Source organism: Labrus mixtus, chromosome 11 (assembly GCF_963584025.1).
Source record: "Labrus mixtus chromosome 11, fLabMix1.1, whole genome shotgun sequence".
In the NCBI taxonomy this organism is placed as follows: domain Eukaryota; kingdom Metazoa; phylum Chordata; class Actinopteri; order Labriformes; family Labridae; genus Labrus; species Labrus mixtus.
The window spans coordinates 25351950-25371579 of NC_083622.1; the positions used below are offsets into that span (position 1 = coordinate 25351950).

The 19630-nt window shown below is 40.2% G+C and overlaps 1 protein-coding gene across 1 annotated transcript in view; it reads right to left on the minus strand.

Annotated features, from left to right (window-relative positions):
• LOC132984277 (eukaryotic translation initiation factor 3 subunit H) overlaps positions 1-19630 on the minus strand; it is a 57839-nt gene that overhangs the window by 9226 nt on the left and 28983 nt on the right. Inside the window, exons 3-6 of the mRNA XM_061051047.1 lie at positions 19269-19436; positions 13509-13608; positions 10370-10519; positions 1530-1650 (exon numbers count right to left, since the gene is read on the minus strand). Coding sequence (XP_060907030.1) covers positions 1530-1650; positions 10370-10519; positions 13509-13608; positions 19269-19436 — 539 coding nt within the window. The remainder of the gene's footprint in view (positions 1-1529; positions 1651-10369; positions 10520-13508; positions 13609-19268; positions 19437-19630) is intronic.

The following is a 19630-nucleotide window of genomic DNA, read 5'->3' on the forward strand; positions in this document are numbered from 1 at the left end:
GTGCTCATTACTCTGGGCACCAATGAGACAAAGAAATGTGACCCAGGAAGCAGAGTCACTGATCAGTTTGAAGGCTGAGAGAGAAACTCCAGAAAGTACGCCCTTATATTGTGATTTCAGATATACATCACTTTAAACAAACTATTCTCAGTCTGCATGCATCATGTGGATCTAAGATACATTTACACTGCAGACCTGCTGCCTTGTAACTGAACTGGATCTCAGTCCTTTTATCAGTAAGTGAAATGTTTGTTGTGATAAGTAGAAAGGATTGTTAGTCAATACCACGGCTCCACCTGCAGATGTCTACAGCGCCTTCTTTTGGCTCAAAATGATGTAACTAGCAGAATATTGTTAGCGCCCATCAAGAGGAGTATTTTGGCTTTATAATTGTACAACAGGAGCAGGTGGAGACGCTTCATCTATCTTTATATACAACCATTGGTCCAAAGTCAAAAACACTTACGGTTATGTCACAATTAGAGTCATTGTCAAATTGTTAAAAAGGAATCTGAAGTGATTGAACTACTTGTTATGTGTTTGTTTTCTTAATAGTAAATTCTGCAGCATTTCTGACTGCAAAGAAGCAGTACAGTCCCGTCCTCAGCCGATGTTTTCAACTGCTCAGGCTCATTCACACAATTACAGTTTCTGATGCTGGGATAATGCCAATCGTTTGATCCCAGTATTGAATGGTACCTCGCTTGTAAACCTTGCATAACCTGCTGAGCGAAAGAGACTTTAAAAGGTGCTCAGATTGTAAAATAAAAGCCCGACTTCAAATGTCCTCTGACGCTCTGTGAACGACAACCAGGTGAAAGCCAATCACACTCAATTTACCGCCCGTAGAACACCACAAGTACAAAGTCGTTCACTTCTCCACTCTACAGTGAAGAGGGTTACTCCCTGTGCAGTTAAAGCACTTACATGCCAATCAGTCCTGTCTGCCAAGGTGTCATTGTTGCATTACAAGTTTTTAGACCGCATGCTCCATTGATGATTTTCTTTTTTTAAGGCAACAAGCCGGGCAGCCAGAAAAGAACAATGTGCACAGTACAGCAGCAGTGCTTTGTAGGGTTTTATATAGCTGATAGTGAATATTTATATAAACCTTTGCCATTAACTATGAATAGTTTTGTTGATCTGCAGTGGGTGAATGTACATGGATGTGTGACCTTGTAATATAAAGTTCTTCTGAGTGTCTGTATTTCAGTGTGTGTGTGAGTGTTTGTTTTTTGCTACCTGGTGCTTATGCTGCCTGCCTGCTGAGATTATAGCAGCAATTGGTTGTATCCATGGCTCAGAGAAATAGTCCTGCTGTTTTCCTGTGGAGTCTGTGGCTGTAGGTGCATCTGTGTGTGTGTTGATACCTTTTCTGTTATATGCATTCTAGCAAGCTGATATTTCTTCTGCTGCTGCTGCTTGCTCATTGTGTCTGTATGAGGCATTTGTGCTTCATTTAATGAACGTGTGTGTGTCTGGTGACCATGTCTGTCTTCTGTGTGTGTGTGTGTGTGTGTGAGACCTACCTGGTGCTTCTGCTGCTGCTGCTTGCTCAGGTTGCGGCTGTAGGTGTTATATTTGACAATGTCTTGGCTCATGTCATCCACTCTGTCCATCAGAAGCTGAAGGCTCTTCTCCAGGTGGTTGCTGGAAGAAAAATGTCAGTAGGTCATTCACACGTTTTAGTAGTGCCACCAGCAGCATTTTATTTCATTCACTTTCCATGCCCAACATAAAATCATAAGCTTATCTTTACACACTTCAACACAGCTGTTCTTTACATATTTATGATACGATGGAGTGCATTTATATAGCACTCAAGGTTACATATCTCATTCCCCCAGGCACACATACACAGACGCACGCAAAGGAGCAAACCACTGGCCGGACCATTGGGAACAATTTGGGGTTAAAGTGCAGTTCAACATGTGGACAGTTTGAGCCGAGGCTCCATTGCCAATCCTGCAGTCAGTGAAAAGCTCTGGCTGGCTCAGATTTGTATCCCCCTTGCTGGCCTTTTGTATGCTGCTCACACTCACAGCAGGTCCAGAAAACACACTTGCAAACCTCTGCAGTTATCTACTTGTGGTCATTAGATATCTTCTGTGTCCCTTTTGAAATACAAAAATAAACAACGCGGAAGAAGCGCCCGAAGCAACAGAGTCCGCTACACGACGTTATAATGAGAATATTTGCCTTTATATCAATGCTATGTGTAATCCAATGGAATGACAACATCCACAAAAGAGTGGTGTTAAAGAATGTGTGAAAAGGGTTATGGACTTTATCCTTTTTCATTTTTGATTAGACCACAGTGCTAAGTCGAGCCTTGGAGAATAATTGTAAGTCATTTAAAGATCAGCACCACTGCACATCAACAGTCATGTGTTGTATAAATGTACCAGATGTAATTCATTTGGAATTATTTTGTCACGATCAGCAGGCTTTGGGTATATTTTGGAAAAACAGTCTGAGTTGAAGCACAGAAGAGGCTGACAGCGTGAGCCATGATGCATGTGTGATGTGGATAATGTTGAAATAAATGGGCTAACAGGTCTAAGTCCTGTTCTGTTAACTTGTACAGATTGTTTAAACTTTTGGTGTAACCTTATTTAGCAAACATACCTAATGGTATCATGTTAAACACATGAAATCTCTACATGGGATTATTGTTTTAGCCCAAGCACCGCAGCATCCTCTCCTCTCCTCATTTTCTTTTTTAATCCCAGCTCATCACATGCCCGCACTTTAGGAAACTGAGGTATATAAAGGGCAGTTTAGTGCGTGTTTTAAGGCTCGTCTGTTCTCAGGTGATGGTGTGAAGTTCCATTTAAGTCTGATCCACTACAGCGTCCAATCAGTGAGTCATATCCGGTAAGGGGGCGTGTCAGTAAAATGAAATTCATGAAATCTGCTCTCGTGTATCCCCTCATATTGCTCCTCAGGTCTCCCTCATCTCTCTTCCATCAGCAGTATGAGCTTGGGAATGATCCTCAACATGGCAGGTCTGGAACTCCTCTCGGTTCAACACAGGCTCGAGGAGGGAAGATGCATCATTAAAGAGAACTGGTGTAGATGGGGTCTCTTGTAAGGAGTCAGCTTACTTCAAAACTAAAATCACTCTACAACCATTTACTGTTCAAAATGTCATGTCAAATGTCGATACACATCTTTCCTTTGGCACTGAACTACAGGATGCTCCTCTCCAACAACAAGATTCAACAATTACCGGTATGAGAACATGTGTCAGTGGCGGTCCATTTCAAGCTCCAAGACCTCTCTTCCATAAACCAGTGGTTGCAATCTAAAAAAGCTACATCCACAATTTTCCACATTCTCTGTTTGCAATTCATTCTGACCTTATCATTGAGTTCACCTCCTGTTTAATCCATTTTCTGGTGTGTCTGCAGAGACATCTGACATGAGAGCTCTCTCCAGGGGTCTGACAGAACGAAGACCTCCGGACCTTTCTTCCCGCCCCCGTGCCTCAACTTTCTGCTCTGGAATCACATCCCTGATCTTTTCCCCAAACGTCGCCATTCTGACAAAACTCAACACACACCTCTACCAGCCTTCATGTTCTCTTTCCTCCCATGAGCCCCATTTTTTTTTACAACATGCCTCAATGCTGCCTCAAGTTCAACCTTGACAAGGCTGCAGAGCTCTACTTCAAGCCTTCTCCCTCTTGTACGATCCTCTGTGGAATTATAATCTTTCATTTATGACTGTTTGGGTGATACATAATGCAGCGTGTACTGTGTGAAGACAGATTCTGACTGTTTATTTTAATGACAATTGTACCCGCAAGGACTGCCAGCACTGTGTATGCTTTGGCTGTGTGAGAACTTTTGCTGACGTAAGCACTTTGTGTGTGTATATATTGCATTGTCTGTGAGAATATGTGGAGGAAAAAGGTCCCCCCCCCCCGCCCACCCCCCTCCCCCGAGTTTTTTTTTCTTTTAGTTACTTTGCTTTCTGCTGTGAGATTTTTCAATAAGTAATTTTAAAAATCAATATCCCTCTTCTCCTCCAGGTTCTCTCTTGAGCAACAAAGAAAAAAAAACATTGTCAAGAAATAATTTACCCTCCCTCAATTTTCTTAGACTCTATAAGGTGTTAAGATGAAAGAAATTGCCACTAACCATCAACAACTGCATCCAATTTGCAGGCAATGGCTGCTTATTGTTAGAGGATAACACAGATTTTGTTATAAACAAGCTCCAGTGTAACAACAATTGACCCAAGGCAAACACATTTAGCTCATCATTGTGTGCAGATGTTTTTCTTATTTAAAACATCAGCCTCCTGATCGGCATGTTTTTTAACTTTCAGTAGTAAGTACTAGAGAGAAGTCTTTTTTTGTGTATGAGCTGTGGTTAGAAATAAAACAACGAGGGGAGTTGTAATGAAGTTGTATAATTAATAAATCCCAACCCAACTTTCTGATGAAATCAAGTACAATCTCACATCAAAGCTACCAAAATTCTCACTTTTCACTCCACATGGATTGCAGAATAAATAAAACATCTGTAAGAACTTAAGCAATTTACGACTGTATTATAATTTTCAGTTTTTAGTTATTGAAATGCCAGGAAGTGTAAAGTATAAAGCCCGAACAAACACTACAACAAATACTAGAAACACTACATCCATCCATACGCATAAAATTAAGCATCCACACATGCATAATAAAGTGAAATATTCACATCCTGAAGCCACTCATCATGATCATCTCAGCTTAACATTTGGCTGTCATCAACCCCCGTTCAGCTGATAACACCTTAATTACATTTACAAGCAACACATACAAATGAAGCCCCTCAAGCTTGCATGCATAGACATGGAAAACTAATGTACCCACGTGGATGCTGATAATTGTATGAACTCTGCTGATGATGATTTATAAAGCTATTCTCACATGCTTGACTTTCTGTTACACCATCCATATTACTGCCTGGCACCTGCATGACGTGCGTTTTCGTGTAAGTGATCAAATAATCAGACTGAATAGCTGCCTGCTGCCATGGTTTTGCAGGATTTCAGGCACACTGGGTGTGTGTATGAATACAGCAAATGGGTTTTCAGTCACAATTCATTGCCTGTTTCACCTTTAAAAAAACCGGAAAAAAAAACCTGCGAGTAGTGTATGTTTTTTCACAGCTCCAATTGTGTCTCCTGTAGTTTAAACAGCTGAGCCGTTTCCACTCCCATCATGTTTGCCTGTGAGGAGCGCTGTGTGATCAGTTTGTCAACCCTCCACTGTGGTGTCAGAGTTGCAAACATGAAAACTGATGGCCCAGTACCAAATCTCGCCATAACACTTTCCCGCTGCGTCCCTCCGGCTGTGTCAGAATTGATTCTCGCTGACGAGAGCCCATTTAAAACTATTTAATCAAGCAATATGGTAGCTAATTTGTGTGGTGTGCATTTATAATATATGCAGAGGAAATCGTTTAGTCAGAGCGGGATCCTTCAAAACATCTGCTGCTAATGTGTGTGTCGAGTGTTGGAGCTGGACTCAACACAAGTGTGTGTGTGCGCACGCACGTTTGCCTATGCGAGTGTGATCGAGTGAACAGCATATTGTTTTGTGTTGATGTCAGCTTGTAGCGTAGTCTTTCTACGGCGGTCGCCTGTAAATTGTTAGATTTGGGGACTTGTTTGGAGGACATCTGAATAAAGGCCAAAAGCAGTTTTTCATTGGATCGATTTTCTCCTGTTCTTTTAACTTTCAAGTAAGTGTAGAATAAAGTCTGAATTTGCAAGGAATACACACAACTCTTCTTAAATGGGTACACAATGATTTATAGAGTTAAAAACTCAAGATGTTGCCAGTCGTATGGGAATCAAAACTGCATGCTGAATAATGCAACCCAGTGTGTGGTCATAGACTACAAACGGTTAAATTATTTAGACAGGTCAGCGAACCTACCGATCAATCCTGAATTAGAAATCAAAGCGCACCCAGGGATTTCCTGTCATCAATGATTCTGTTTTAAGGTCTGATTCAATGGCAGCACATACAGAATATATGTGTGCTCCCGTCTGTGTGTGTTTGTATTCACTCAGGACAATAGAGGACAAACTGTAAAAACTGTATTGATGTGGAAGCAAAAACTGTCTGACATTCATTAAATTGAAAGTTCACAGAGTGGTTGTTTAACAAAGCTGTCACAGGAGTGACTTCCATTCTTGTAATGAGTGTTTAAATCAGACGGAGGACTGGGACTTAATCTGGGGCTGTCTGGCTCTTTACTGTAGCTGAATATGTTTGACAGATGAAATAGCTGAGATCTGACAGTGTCCCAGCAAAACTTTTTAGAATTATCTCTGAGGTAATATTAAATAAAACGGCAGACAACTACATTGTATGTGACTTAATACCTTACAGCCTAGCAACTTTGTGCTTAAATTACTGCCACCTCCCATCTTCTCAATTATCATTAGTTCATAAAAAAAAAAAAGGCTGAATCATCAGGGAAACTGTTATTGGCTGTTGATCAAAAACTCCATCCCACTTGGGAAGTTTGCATGCTGCGGGTCATTTTTCATATTTTATTCATAGCCAAATTCTGTCATCACCTCCTCTGTGACCCTATTTCCAGTTATTTTTTCCTCACTTGACTCATTCCTCCAAAGGCTGAAGCCCTCATAAAGCCTTACACCTCCCAGCATGCAGTCCCTTTCTCCATTATTGAATTCAAATCATCTTGGAGCTCCTATCGAGCATAAAGCTATGTTATCCTTACACTGTCTGACATTTTTATGCAGAGGACCAATTACAGTAATCAGACAGGAGGTCATGGATGGAGGAGTTGCTCATTCACGCAAAACAAAGAGTAAATATAAGGTTTAAAGGATGATTTGTAATGAGAAATGTAAGCTACTTTACGCAGGGCAAATTCTTAGTCAGATGCAGACTATGTTCTGAACGTGAAAAGCTTTGAGACCTGACATAACGGGCTGCTTTGTAACATTGCAAACATAGAGGCAGTTCAGGGGGGAAAGGGCCAAAATAAATGAATTTACATTCATGCAATCCATCACCACCATCAACATCATCATCTGGGTAAGGAAAACCCTGTTTGCTGGAGTGAAACTGCATTCACTCAGCCTGAGACGTCTATGACATTGACAAATGGGGCTGCAGATTGGAAAATGAGACAAAAGGAAAAACATTAAATAAAACCCAATATCATTATCTTTTTTTTTGAAGGGGTGGAAATGAGGAAAAGAAGCTGGGGCTGTCAGGAGAAGATGTGAAGGGAAAGACGTCACAAACCAATACAAGGACAGGGCTGCGCAGCAATCTGACAACTTCAGGAAACAATTTCATCTTGCCTGACATCCCATCGCTAGTCATGCTGGGAAACCTTTGGGGAGGGCCGGGCTGCTTCTGCCTCATTTTAGGTCAAATCAAACTCGGTGTTTCAACATCCGAGTAGTCATTAGGAAAATGGAACAATATGCAGGAAAAGTGCGGAGTTCTCCTTCAGTCTATTTGACAATTTCTAAGAAATGACTGGTGCCAGGCTTGGTTGGCCATGTGCATGCTCTGTATATATCTGGAGTCTTCATTTAATTCATGACTTGGTTACTTACTTGGCTGTTTCGGGACACTTTCGGGAAGACTCACAACAACTCCTCATGTGCTACACTGATTTTGAGTAAGCAAGCACAGTGTGTTTTGTGCGCCTACAGTGTGTAAATCAACACTTTGAGTCGTTATTGTACTAATTTCTCACACCTGCCCCTGGGAAGCTTCACAGCTGTTGCTCCACTTGCAGCGGTTTATCTCCATAAATGATTGCTGATAAATTCTCCAGAGACTGAAGCCGAGCGCCTCGGAGATCTGAATGCGAAACTTAAAGTGCCGGGCTGTGAGCTGAGATGCTGGCGTGATATTTGTTCATATTGTGCTCATTAGTGATGGGAGACAAAGTTTTGAAGGCAGTTCCTGTTTTTGGAGACATTTCTGAATAAATTGCTTTTGACATTTGAATGTGGCATTTACTGCATCTAGTTTTGGACTGGATTTGATCATATCCGAAAAGGTGCATTTTTATAATTCCCCAAAAATCAGTTTAGTTGTCTAACATGTTTAAAATACAAAATACATACTTGAACTACCCTCTTTTAGTGTGGGTTACAGTTGTGATGCAAACAAGAAATGCTCACAAACTCAATTATTCAACACTCAGAGGAAAACATTTCCATGACTGGAAAGTTTCACATTTTGAGATGTCCTGATCATTTAACCCTCACCCATCTGGTACTGAAGTCCAAGTAGGTTAAGAATACATTTTAGAGGACTAGGCGTGTGTTGTCTATTTTTATAAAATTTCAAGTAAAGACAAAAAAAAAAAAAAAGACTTGTATCACCAACATGTTTTTCCACAGCCTCATATAGCTTATACTTGAATATGATTGAAGTCTATGATCTTCTGAAAAGTATAATAACCACACCGTTAGAGCCACAGCGCTGCACTGGGTGATATATTCTGTCATTACAACATTAATGGCCTGTGTACTCTATGATCTTTAGCTTGTTGTTGCAAATTTCTGTGAGGCGCTCATGCTTATACAACATCACAGGTCCATCAAATGTGGCCCTTACTTCACTGGTGTAGTCAACTGCATGTCTAACCTTGTGAAAAGTATCTGAATGTGACCCAGACGATGTACATTTGAATGATAATTTGTGCAGCTAACGATAAATGGTAATGCACACAAACAAAAGAGGTCAAACGCAGAGCAGCTTCTGTAAGCGTTTGTTTTGTAAAGATAAAAAAATGCAGCTGCAGTTATTAGTGGATGGTGTCCTTTCAGAGAAAAATGCAGCAATTGTGGACATTATAAAGAAGGTATTACAATAATAGGTCTCTTATGTGTGTTATATTGTTAAATGTCTTTAAAAAAATAGGATGAATGTCCAAAGGGTAATTTACATCAGAAATTGTTAGATTTGAAAAATGATCTAAAGGTAGCTGGTAGCTAGTTTTGAGCGTCATCTGACTGCATCACAATGGTAAAAGCATGGCCATTTTACCTCCATCTAACAGGTTAAATGTACACATGCTGAGTGAGAAAGCACTTCTTGGGTACATATATATATATATATATATATATATATGCAGTGTGTTCGTGTGTTCATTGAGATTACTCATATTGTTGTAATGATGAAAATGTCATTTATTGTGCAGCCTTATAAGAAAGCTTCCAGCAGCCTTTTGCAACACTGCAGAATTACTCGATTTAGCAGAAGAGCAAAAAGCCAATCATAGTTGAGGATTTCAGGGTGGCAAGAGGGAAGGCCAAATCAATTTCAAGAAAGGGCAATGCCACCCCAGGCAAGCCCCTTCGACACATTCCACCTAAACAACCCTGCTTCCCCGTGTTTGAACAAACCCTGTATGGTGGCTATACATAAGAGAAAATCTGCCAATAGAGCTTATCCCTCCACTTATTCTGCACACTTCAGAACGGTGTAGACGACACAGACTAATGCCCAGGAGTTCTGTGATGTCAAATCAATTTTAATTTTCAAAAAGCTTTTACTCATGTCTTTGAAAGCAGCCTGCAGGTTCAAAGAGATACCATGACATGGTTCAAAGCTTGTCAGACACTTTTAGGAAGACGCTATTCTTCTCAATAGAGATTTATGCATAGTACCATGGTAACCATTTGCCGACGGATCAAATTAAAGTGGCACTTGTTTCCAGTGCGGGATTGTTTGGGATGATGAAACATCCATCAATAAACTCTGTTTTTCTGGATATGATTAGAGAGTGTTTTTACAGTTATTTTCCACCATGTAAGCTCTTGCTCATGTGCTTGCAGACACAATGATGTAGGCCGCATCCAAAAATAAAGAAGGCTGTTATGTTACCGTGTCTGATGACTGAAACGCTGCAGAACATTATGATCGCACAGAGGTCTCTCCAAGTGCAATAAAAGATTATTAAACTCCAAAATAAAAATAAAAAAACAACATTTTCATGTGGGAATAAAATACGATGGTTCACATACAAAAATCACGGGATAATTTAAGTCCCTCCTGAGTGTCTACAGCAGTAAAATCTTTTCGATCAGCTAACACGTTCCCTGCTATGTCAGTGTTAGATTGCAGAATTTACAACCAGACTGAAGGTCAGGGGTTTTTACTGCTGGCGGATGTTGATAAACCCACAAAACGGATCACAACACGATGCAGAAACATCTTGTAAATGTTGGTTGCCTCAGAAAACCCTGTTGAAAACAGCAACTCAAGATAGAAATTGTGCTTATAAGCACTGCTAATATATTTACAATACGGTGTCTGGCTTCAATCCTACTGGGCAAATAATCACATGACCTCTCGACTGACCTGCTGGAGAGGTTGAGCAGTTCGTGCTTGTCTGCGACCGTGGACTTGTCCTCCAGATCCCACAACAGTGCGCAGATGAGGTGCGAGTTCTTGATGACAATGGGCACCTCCTCAAACATATGCTCGAAGCCGATGCTGGCCTTCTTCAAACTATGGAGAGAGTAATAGAAGGACAGAAGCAGAAGGAGAGGAATTTACCGTTAGGCTTTGATAAGAGGACAAAGACAGATAAAGAAACAAGATGAAACATTTAGACCTCTTTTACATTACATCATCTTCTTAACTTATCACAGTACTAACATTAAACACATTTAACATGAAACCAGACCAAGAGAAAAGATCAGGGATGTCTTACATGTGCAATCTGGATGATTGACAAGTGCAAACGAATAAGTCATTCTGTTGTTTCTCTTTTTTAACATTTAAATCACACTATGGACATTAGTTTACTGTGGCTGAAACTGAGCAGGAAAGAGTTCCATACATCTCAATAAAGAGCTGGTATGAAATTCAACAATACTGTCCAGCCCTATGTGACATCTCGTTGTGGACACTGGGTTATAAAATGTTTCAAACTAAACTGATTTTTTTTTTACTTTTATATTCAAGGTAAGACAAGCTTCTCTGAAATACTATGTGAGACAACAAGTGTGTTTTCTTTAAAAGGGACAGCTTGCTTATTAATGCACATAAACTGAATGTATAACAGAACACATGAGAATGACTCAGTGTTGGAGGTAAACCTGTAACAACTCATTCCAAAGAAAAATGTGGTCTCATTCCAAGTACAGATATTTGAACACATTTCAATATTTGAAGAGTGGATGAGGTTATTCTAATGTAACTTAACATCTGTTGTGTTTAAGACAGAGACGCCTTCAGGACGACTTTAGTGCATATGGTGCACATTTTATTTGTTGTTAGCATATTCCTTTAAAAAGAACAAATAAACCGCAAACGGAGCATAGCACTGTCAACACATGGACTGTACTCTGCCAGGAAAATGCATCACAGCAAATTAAAGAACAATACATTTGAATATTGTGCAGGTTTTCCTATGAAATCTGGGTATGATATCTACACAATCATCAGTTTATACAGCAAAACCTCTGCAACATTAAACTCAGTAGCATCAATTACCCTTTATGGGCTCTGCCGTAAAGTGTACTTTCAATACATGGACCAATTTTAAACCTCTTCTAATTGTTCCTTTAGGAGCTGAGAGCATCTCTCTTTCTTTGACATGGGCCTGTTAACACAAAATGGAACTTCACACTTTGCTTAATGTCTCACATAAATTCAATAACATTGACTGACTGCCTTGTCTCAGCCTGTCACTTGTGCACAGGGCATGAGCTACAAACTAATGTCTGTATATGTCTAATGTTAGCTTGCAGAGGCGCCTTGCTTGTTATAGGATCAATATGCTCTCTGCATTAATCCACTTTGAGCACCGTACCAAGAAACAGAGATGTTTATATAATGCTTTTCTTTTCTGAGTGATAAATAAGGCTCTGGGGCTTCATCTGATTGGGATAAAGTCATTTTGGAAAAAAAAAAAAGTTTTGTATTCAAAGTACAGCAACACCTTCCGCAAACTTTAGGAGCAATTCTAATGCAACAAAATTGGACATTCCTGACTGAGGCTTGGAGTGAGGAGAACAAAAATCAGTATGGAGAGCTGCATTCTATAGGGGAAATCTATAATTACACAAACACACTTTGCTATACATATTTGCACAATTATCCATCTGCAGTGCCTTCAAATATTTCCTGGAGATTATGACCTTTCCAAATGCCTGCAGAGCCATCGAAAGAAGCTGCCTATGAAGATACAGAGACCAGCACATTTCTAGGCAGGACAAATTGCTGCAACCCTACTGGACTTTGGCACACTTAATGCCATGCTCTTTTCGAGTTGGGCCCCGCTGGACGGAGCCAAAGGTTCACTCCACAGGCCGACTAATTTGATGCTTTATATTGTGTGCTGACGTGGAGGCCTATTGACCACTTCCTCCATTGCCCAGCAGACTTGGAGGACAGTTCAAAGGGTCTATTCAGCACTCATCTTTCCCTGCCTTTCAATTCAGAAAGATGAGCAATATATGCAAGCTTAACATCAAATATACCAACATGAAAGAGATTGCTTTTTCCTCACTGAGAGAAGGGGAAATGAAACGCTTTTGAAGTTTTACATCTTTAGGAGGGAAAAACACACACAAAATTTATATTTAGATTCTATTCTGAAAATAAAAGCACAGAGACAAGATTGTTGTTATAGAGTGATTTTGACCTTTTCCTGCCCGGAGCTGCCCTCTTTCAATCACAGGCTTATTGGGAACAGTGATAGCTACAGATCAGACCCGTAATAAATCATAGGAACTAATGAAAAGCTGCAGAAATGAGAAGGTTCCTGACTCTGGGCCAAGTACACTGGGTCAATAACCAAGTGGCTGGCAATAGAGACACAGAGGTGAAGAAATAAAGAGGAAACGGGGAAGAAAACTGCGATGATGTAGTAAATTTGTCTCTTGTTCCTCCAATTTCACTGGCTTTGAGTGGATGTAAAAATGCACATCTAAATGTTCTGAATCGACAGCCATTTGATACTACAGAGATTTATTTATTGCTCTGTTTTCATAGTATTTACTCAGATTTTACACTGCATGTGTGTCCACTCATGAATGTGGTGATGCATGTGTAAATTTGTGCACTTGGACTACTCTGAAATGCCTGGAAAATGGCCTCCTCATTACATTCATTTTAAGCTGCAATTTGAAAGCAATTATAATAAGCCTTGGGGTCAGAAAAAGTGTAAACATTGTGCATTTGTTTGTTGGGCAAGGGCGGGCTGATAAATCATCAGCATCAATCTTCGACTGCAGCTAAATACCTCCCCTGTGGACACACCAGCCAATATTTGCATCCATTGAATAAGTAGAAGCAGATGATCAAAGAGGCTTATATTTTTATTTTTTATTCATGTTAGCAATGCGAGTCCATTTGTGTATTTATACGGTGTATGCCTACACCAAAGAAGACACCAAGATTGATTTGCCAACATTCAGCCATATGCATGCGATCACGACATCCATCCATCAAGTCCTTTAATTTGTGTTATGCATTATGATATACTCACGCCTCAGGTGTGAAATCTTTCTCCTTGCAGATCTCCATGAGTTTAGGAGTGAGCCTGTAGGCCTTGAGGGACAGGGAGCCTTGGGCTGTCTTAATAGGATCTAGATTGAGACAAAGAGAGAGAGGGATAGAGAGAGGGGGGGTAGAAAGAAAGAGAGAAAGATTAGTGTTAAATAAGGTCTATGATTCAGCAAAAACAAAGCTGGCACAGACTCCCTTTCAGTTTACAAAACTCTTCTAAGAAATATCAGCCACTGGTGGCTCTGTTGATGACCCCGCACTGCCAGTACCTTCAATATTATAGAACATCTAAAGGTCTTGCTCCAGTTAAACAAAATCAAACTGGCTTCGAAGTATTAACTGAAGATGTCGGGGTTAAGTGCCTTGCTCAAGGGAACCTTGAGGGGGACTGAATGAGCTCAGTTACATTCACCATTCAGTATCTGCCTCCCACATTTTCTCAGTTTGTTTACAGGTCCCCCTTTCTACCCTGTGGTCTACCGCTTCCAGCTGACTTCTCTGAGGCTTCTAGTGCTTAAAATAAAAGCAGTGTCAAGTGCTTTAGAATCCAAAAATAGCACTGCACTGTTGGCATTTTTATACTATTACACATTTGGAAATTAGAAAGTGTAAAGTAGGGCTGGGAATCTTTGGGTGTCTCGCGATTCGCTTCGGGTTTGATTCTTGGGTCATGATTCGATTGAGAATCTATTTTGGATTCAAAACGATTCTGGATTCATGATTCAAAGTCTATTTTTTAATTAGTACATACTAGATCTACTCCAGTCAGTGACACTAGCTGAATTTCTTGATGCTCCATTTGGCATTCTACTGAGTTAAAGAGCTAGCCTTAGCACAGAGTGACTGACCCATGCATAAGTCCTGGCCACAGTTGGGGCAAAGGTCTAGGTTAGCCCCTGATTGTGAAACTAGTGAGTACACACAAATCTCTTAATTTTCATAAATGAAGTAGTTTGTGCCTTCCTCTTGGAGTGGTGGGGGGTTGTGTATGAATAGTAGGGGACACACTGTATGTACTCTTTAACAATTGTTCAAAAAATGCAAGCTGGAAAAGATCAACAACAAATCTATCAAGGAAAGAAACTACCTACAATCCCATATCCTGATTGGCTGATTTTGTCACTAAACTGGAATGATAACCTAGAATTTGTAGGGACCGGAAAGCCTGTACATGCTTACCAATCTGAGCAGAAAGGAAGGTAGTGGGGGAGCTTATGACAGCTTAGACAATTGGCTAGGATTCTGTTATAATAAATCAATTAAACAAAGTAAAGGGAAAAGTTAAACATTTAAAAACAAGACAAAAAAAGGTAAGAGCATCTTCTAGAGTGTCTAATCCTACTTCACTCCCATTGGCCTGTTTGTCGGTTGCTAGAGATATATATTTTTGAAGTGTTTTACTGTCTCAGGCTGGGTAGACTGACAGCCAGTCTACCAGAAATCGTGTGACTTATTTACTTCCCAACAGCCAACTGTGAAAAGCCATTTGCCCAGAGCAAGCCTATCTCAAACAAGACACAGCCAATCTCAATTTGTGCTGGCCCATCTCCACTGAGGCTGGATGGTGACAGCCACGTTTGATTGAGACTGCTCTCTCCTAACTGTTGGAAGCTTGGTGACTAAATTAAAATCTTGCATGGTCTAGAATGATAGGTATCCGTAATTTGTGAAGGGGATCCTTACTGGCAGAAAAGGATGAGTTATTTTATTTTGCATGCATTATATGCACATTTGTTCTGGTCAATTTAAAGTAGGATGCACTGAAGTACAGGGAAGGGGCTTGTTTCAGTTTTGTCTCTCACCTACGTAATTAGAAATGTAAAGACTTACAAAAAGCAAAAACAATGTCATTTAAGCCACACAGCTAATGAAGGGGATGCTGATCTATTGACCAATTTTGTAAGATTTCATCGTACAAGAAACCAGATTCACAAATGTAACTCAGCCAACAAGCTGTTTTACATATCATGGATATAGGTCACTTTTGAAGTTTGACTCCAGCTTTAATGAGGACACTCAAAAAGCCCTTTTCACACATATACTCGTGAAACTGTCTAGGAAATCCAGAACAGCCTGTCCCTGAAATCTTTCTAAGTTGCTCTTTCAAAAAAGTGCCTCACAGCAGGGGATTTCCCCTGAAGGAGGCGTGGGGAGGTCTCAGGAGGCAAGTCATGATGTTTAAAACCAATTCAAATGGCAGACACAGAAATGATGGCAGTCTATGCGTTTATATATGTGCTACATTTAATTGGACATATTCACAGCATAAACTAAAGAGTAAATAAGAACAAGAGGGCGAGCAGTCAAGAGTATGTGCTCTAAAGCCTGGTTTAAACTTCAAATCTTCACCAAGTACGTAGCCTGACGTGCACCTCCTGAAAAATGTACCTACACGTCAAACAAAGCAGACCACAAGACCTGTGATAGCTAGGTACCGTGTCTAATCATGGTGGAGCTGAAAATACATTTTCTTTGCATAATGAACTTCTCTGTGGCTGTGTCAGAAACCAAATACCACATACTGCCTACTACATACTGAAAACATATATACTGCATTCTGCATACTAACCCGACCGTTCCTTCGGATGAGCTAGCATCAAGCTACTGTAACGAGACCATCGCTCATCGCCCCATAATTATGATTCAACAACAATTTGCAAACGTTCATTACTAATACAACTCATGTTCATTTTAATAGTTTAAAAATGTATTTATTTGAAGCTGCTTATTGGCTCTACGATTGAATGATCTGAGAGCTAAAACTGGCGATATAACAGGCATTGAAATTGCACTGCCAACTAGTGCATTTCAGAGCTACGCAGACACGTCAATGCACAACCATGTAGTGCTCACGATGGCCTAGGCCACTAAGGGGTAGCCCCGTGTAGATTAGACGCAGAAGAATAAACCAGGTTTAAGATTATACCAGTTGGAAGGTATTAGCAGGAAATAAACGTCACAACCCCCCACCCACTTCCTCACGGCCAATTGTCTTGAATATTATCTGCTATTTTCACGCATCAGCTCACCCCCCAATTCTGCAGAAGTTTTACTGGGGGACCAGCAGGAAAAGATCAGGTGAAACTTTTGGCCACTTGCTTTCATATATGCAGCTTATCCTGAAAAACTGTAGAAATGTTTCAGTTCTGTGCATGTGTTAAAAGGCTAAACAAGATACACAGACAATTCAAGAGGAGAGTTAAAAAGATATATGGTGATAGCTTCATTACAGAGTTGGAAAACACAGCTTACAACTTGCTTTAAATGACTTTGAATGCCCGACCAGTTGTATTGAATGTCCCTGGTGAGAGCTGTTTCAGGTTTTCTCTATTCCTGTCAATTCTTTCTCTTTCAACCCTCCAACTTTAAATAAGAAAACTGTTTCTATGGCAAACATTCATAGCCATCTGGTTCAATAGCCCCCCTCTTACTCCAAACTGTCACTGGACGGAAGCCATTAACTCACCTGTTGGTCAATTGGTGGATTCATCCATTGACATAAAGAGACTGGTGGGCAAATGACGGACTCAACGAAAAAGTAATCAATTTTCCTATCCTTTGACTTTAAACAGAGATAATGTCAATTCCTTTGAGGCACTTTGATCCATTAAGCACTGCATTATTGACTGACATTAACAGGAGACCTCATTTAGAATGAAAAAGGGCGGGCTGACCGACTTCCTGCCTCAATGGACATTTGGGTGGCGGGACTAGATTGAGGGGTTCATATGGCTGTTGGTTAAAATCCATTTTTGTCTGTAATGGATTTGTATGATCGGAGAACATGACTACCTTGAAAGAGATAAAGGACAGCGCCTGGAAAACACTGATGGAATTCGAAGCAGTTCTCATCAGTTTATAAAATGACTATTTTTCCTGTGTGCGTCACAAGAAGCATCTTGTAATGTCCTTATTCATTGCCTCTGAACTCAATGACCACTTGTAGTGGTAACGTACTCATAAATTTAAATGTATAGAGACAAAGAGGAGTTCAATGCATGCCACTTGATGGTAACAGGCTTTAATTTTCTGTCATCTGAAAGAAAGCTACCACCATCTGGGATGGCATTTGTGGTGTGGTAATTCTGGGCAGCTCAGGCAGGTTTTACTGTAAGGCAGGTGCATACACATGACGTCTATAAGTGTCATGTTAGTGGCTACCAGCCTTCTTGTTAATCCTGTGTATTTTCTCTGTTTTCTGAATGTCACTGCCTCCTACGCTATTGTCCTTTCATTTGCTGTAGACAGACAACATGGACATTGATGAAATGTTGAGAGGACATAATCGCTAGTGGGGGACAGAGTATAACTAACCATACACCTAACATTCACACTGCTTACATGATCTTTGGTAGCAGCTGGCAGAAAATTTAATTTCATACAGCAGATGTGAATTAGAAATGAATCTTTATCATTTTTCTTGAAGCACTAAAGTCTATTTAAAATGTACTTTGATGTGATGAGAATGCAGACACTTCATCACTTCAACTTTGAAATGCGGCCATTGCTTTATAACGTTTGTGCTTAGCTCAACTAATCTTTTGCAATACCTGGCACACAGGCTTATTTCAAAGACTCCATAAATATCAAACACATTAGAGTATTACAAGATTTCTTAGAGGCAGTCCTATTCTTAGACACCTATTAATAAAAGAGAAATGTTCGACTTGTGATTGTTTAAACATTCTTTAAATAAATATAAACCATAAATGACTAATTGAATTCCCAATATGTGATTTGAGATGTTTTTCCCTCATTGGAGCATGAAGATTGCACATCACTTTTTGAGCTACTGTGTAGATCTTAACTGGATCCCTCTTCTTAAAACCCCTTTCCACAGACCATTCATTAATGGACGTCATTGAATGGCTGGATGGCTGTCTGACACATGAACAATAAAGCAATGGATTGGCCCTCTTGTTCTTTCACAGCTCTGTCAATAAAACTTTCCCTGCTAGAGGTGGAAAGGGTTGTATTACCTGTACTGACCGATGGTTGAACCCATCATTGCTGCTTCGGTTAATTTAATAAGGACAGGTGTAAACTTTGAGAGACCCCTTGCCAAAGGGTGATTGTCAGATAACTTTTTGCTATCAAAACCATCTTCACTCTAGAACGTAGCTGATTTAAGAACATACATTTTGGGTTATTTTGTCATTTAGATAGCATGGGTCGGTAGAATATTTACTCATGAAATAAGGCATTTTTTTTTTTTTTTACTTCAGGATCTTCTCCCTAGTGGTCTTGTGTGCTGATGTAACTTGTATAGAGGGGTCAGCATCAATTTAAGTCTATATCATAACCTGTTCTTTTTTTTTTTTTTAATGAAAAATGATAATATTGGGGCTTTCTGTAATAGACCAGCAAAAATATTCTATTAACAGAAAGTGTTGGGGCAAGGAGATATTATAGGTTCATTTTGTGACTAATTTAGATCAGTTTGTGTATCCAACAGATTTCTGCTTTTTGGATAGCTCTTGATAGTTGATAAAAAAAAAAGTCTTATTTGAATGCAGGGAGTATTTCCATAAAATGTGGAAAATTCCATCTGTGAGGAAACTAAACAGGCGAGTCATGGGACCAGCCTGTAAAGCAGATTGTTTATTTTACTTCCTTTGACAGAACCCATCTATGGACATTTTGGAACAGTTGTCTTTTTTTCCCTAAGTTGGATGAAAAAAAAAAAAACAACAACCCATCATCGTAGTCACTTCCCACTACTTTGTGTAGGTACACTTACCGTAGATGAGCACAACTGACTCTTCGATGGCGTGCTGGTAGCTGAACTGGGAGTCGAGAAGCGCTCTGCTGACAAAGGAGCCATAGAAGGTGGACTGGTACCAGCCCACATGCAGATGGTCGATGTTTACGTGACGCAGAGAACGCATCATCTCCATCTGGTACTGGACTAGAGAGGCAGGATGAGAGGTGGGGACCGAGAGAGGGGGAGAGGGATGGGACAAAAGAAAGGACAGAGAGAAAAATTTACATTCAGAATGACTTTCATTCATATCAGCTTCTTTTTTTTCTGATCTGTGAATATCTGGTCTCCATCTGGAAGTGGACATGGTGTACAAACAGAGGGATGGAGATTGAGGGTGT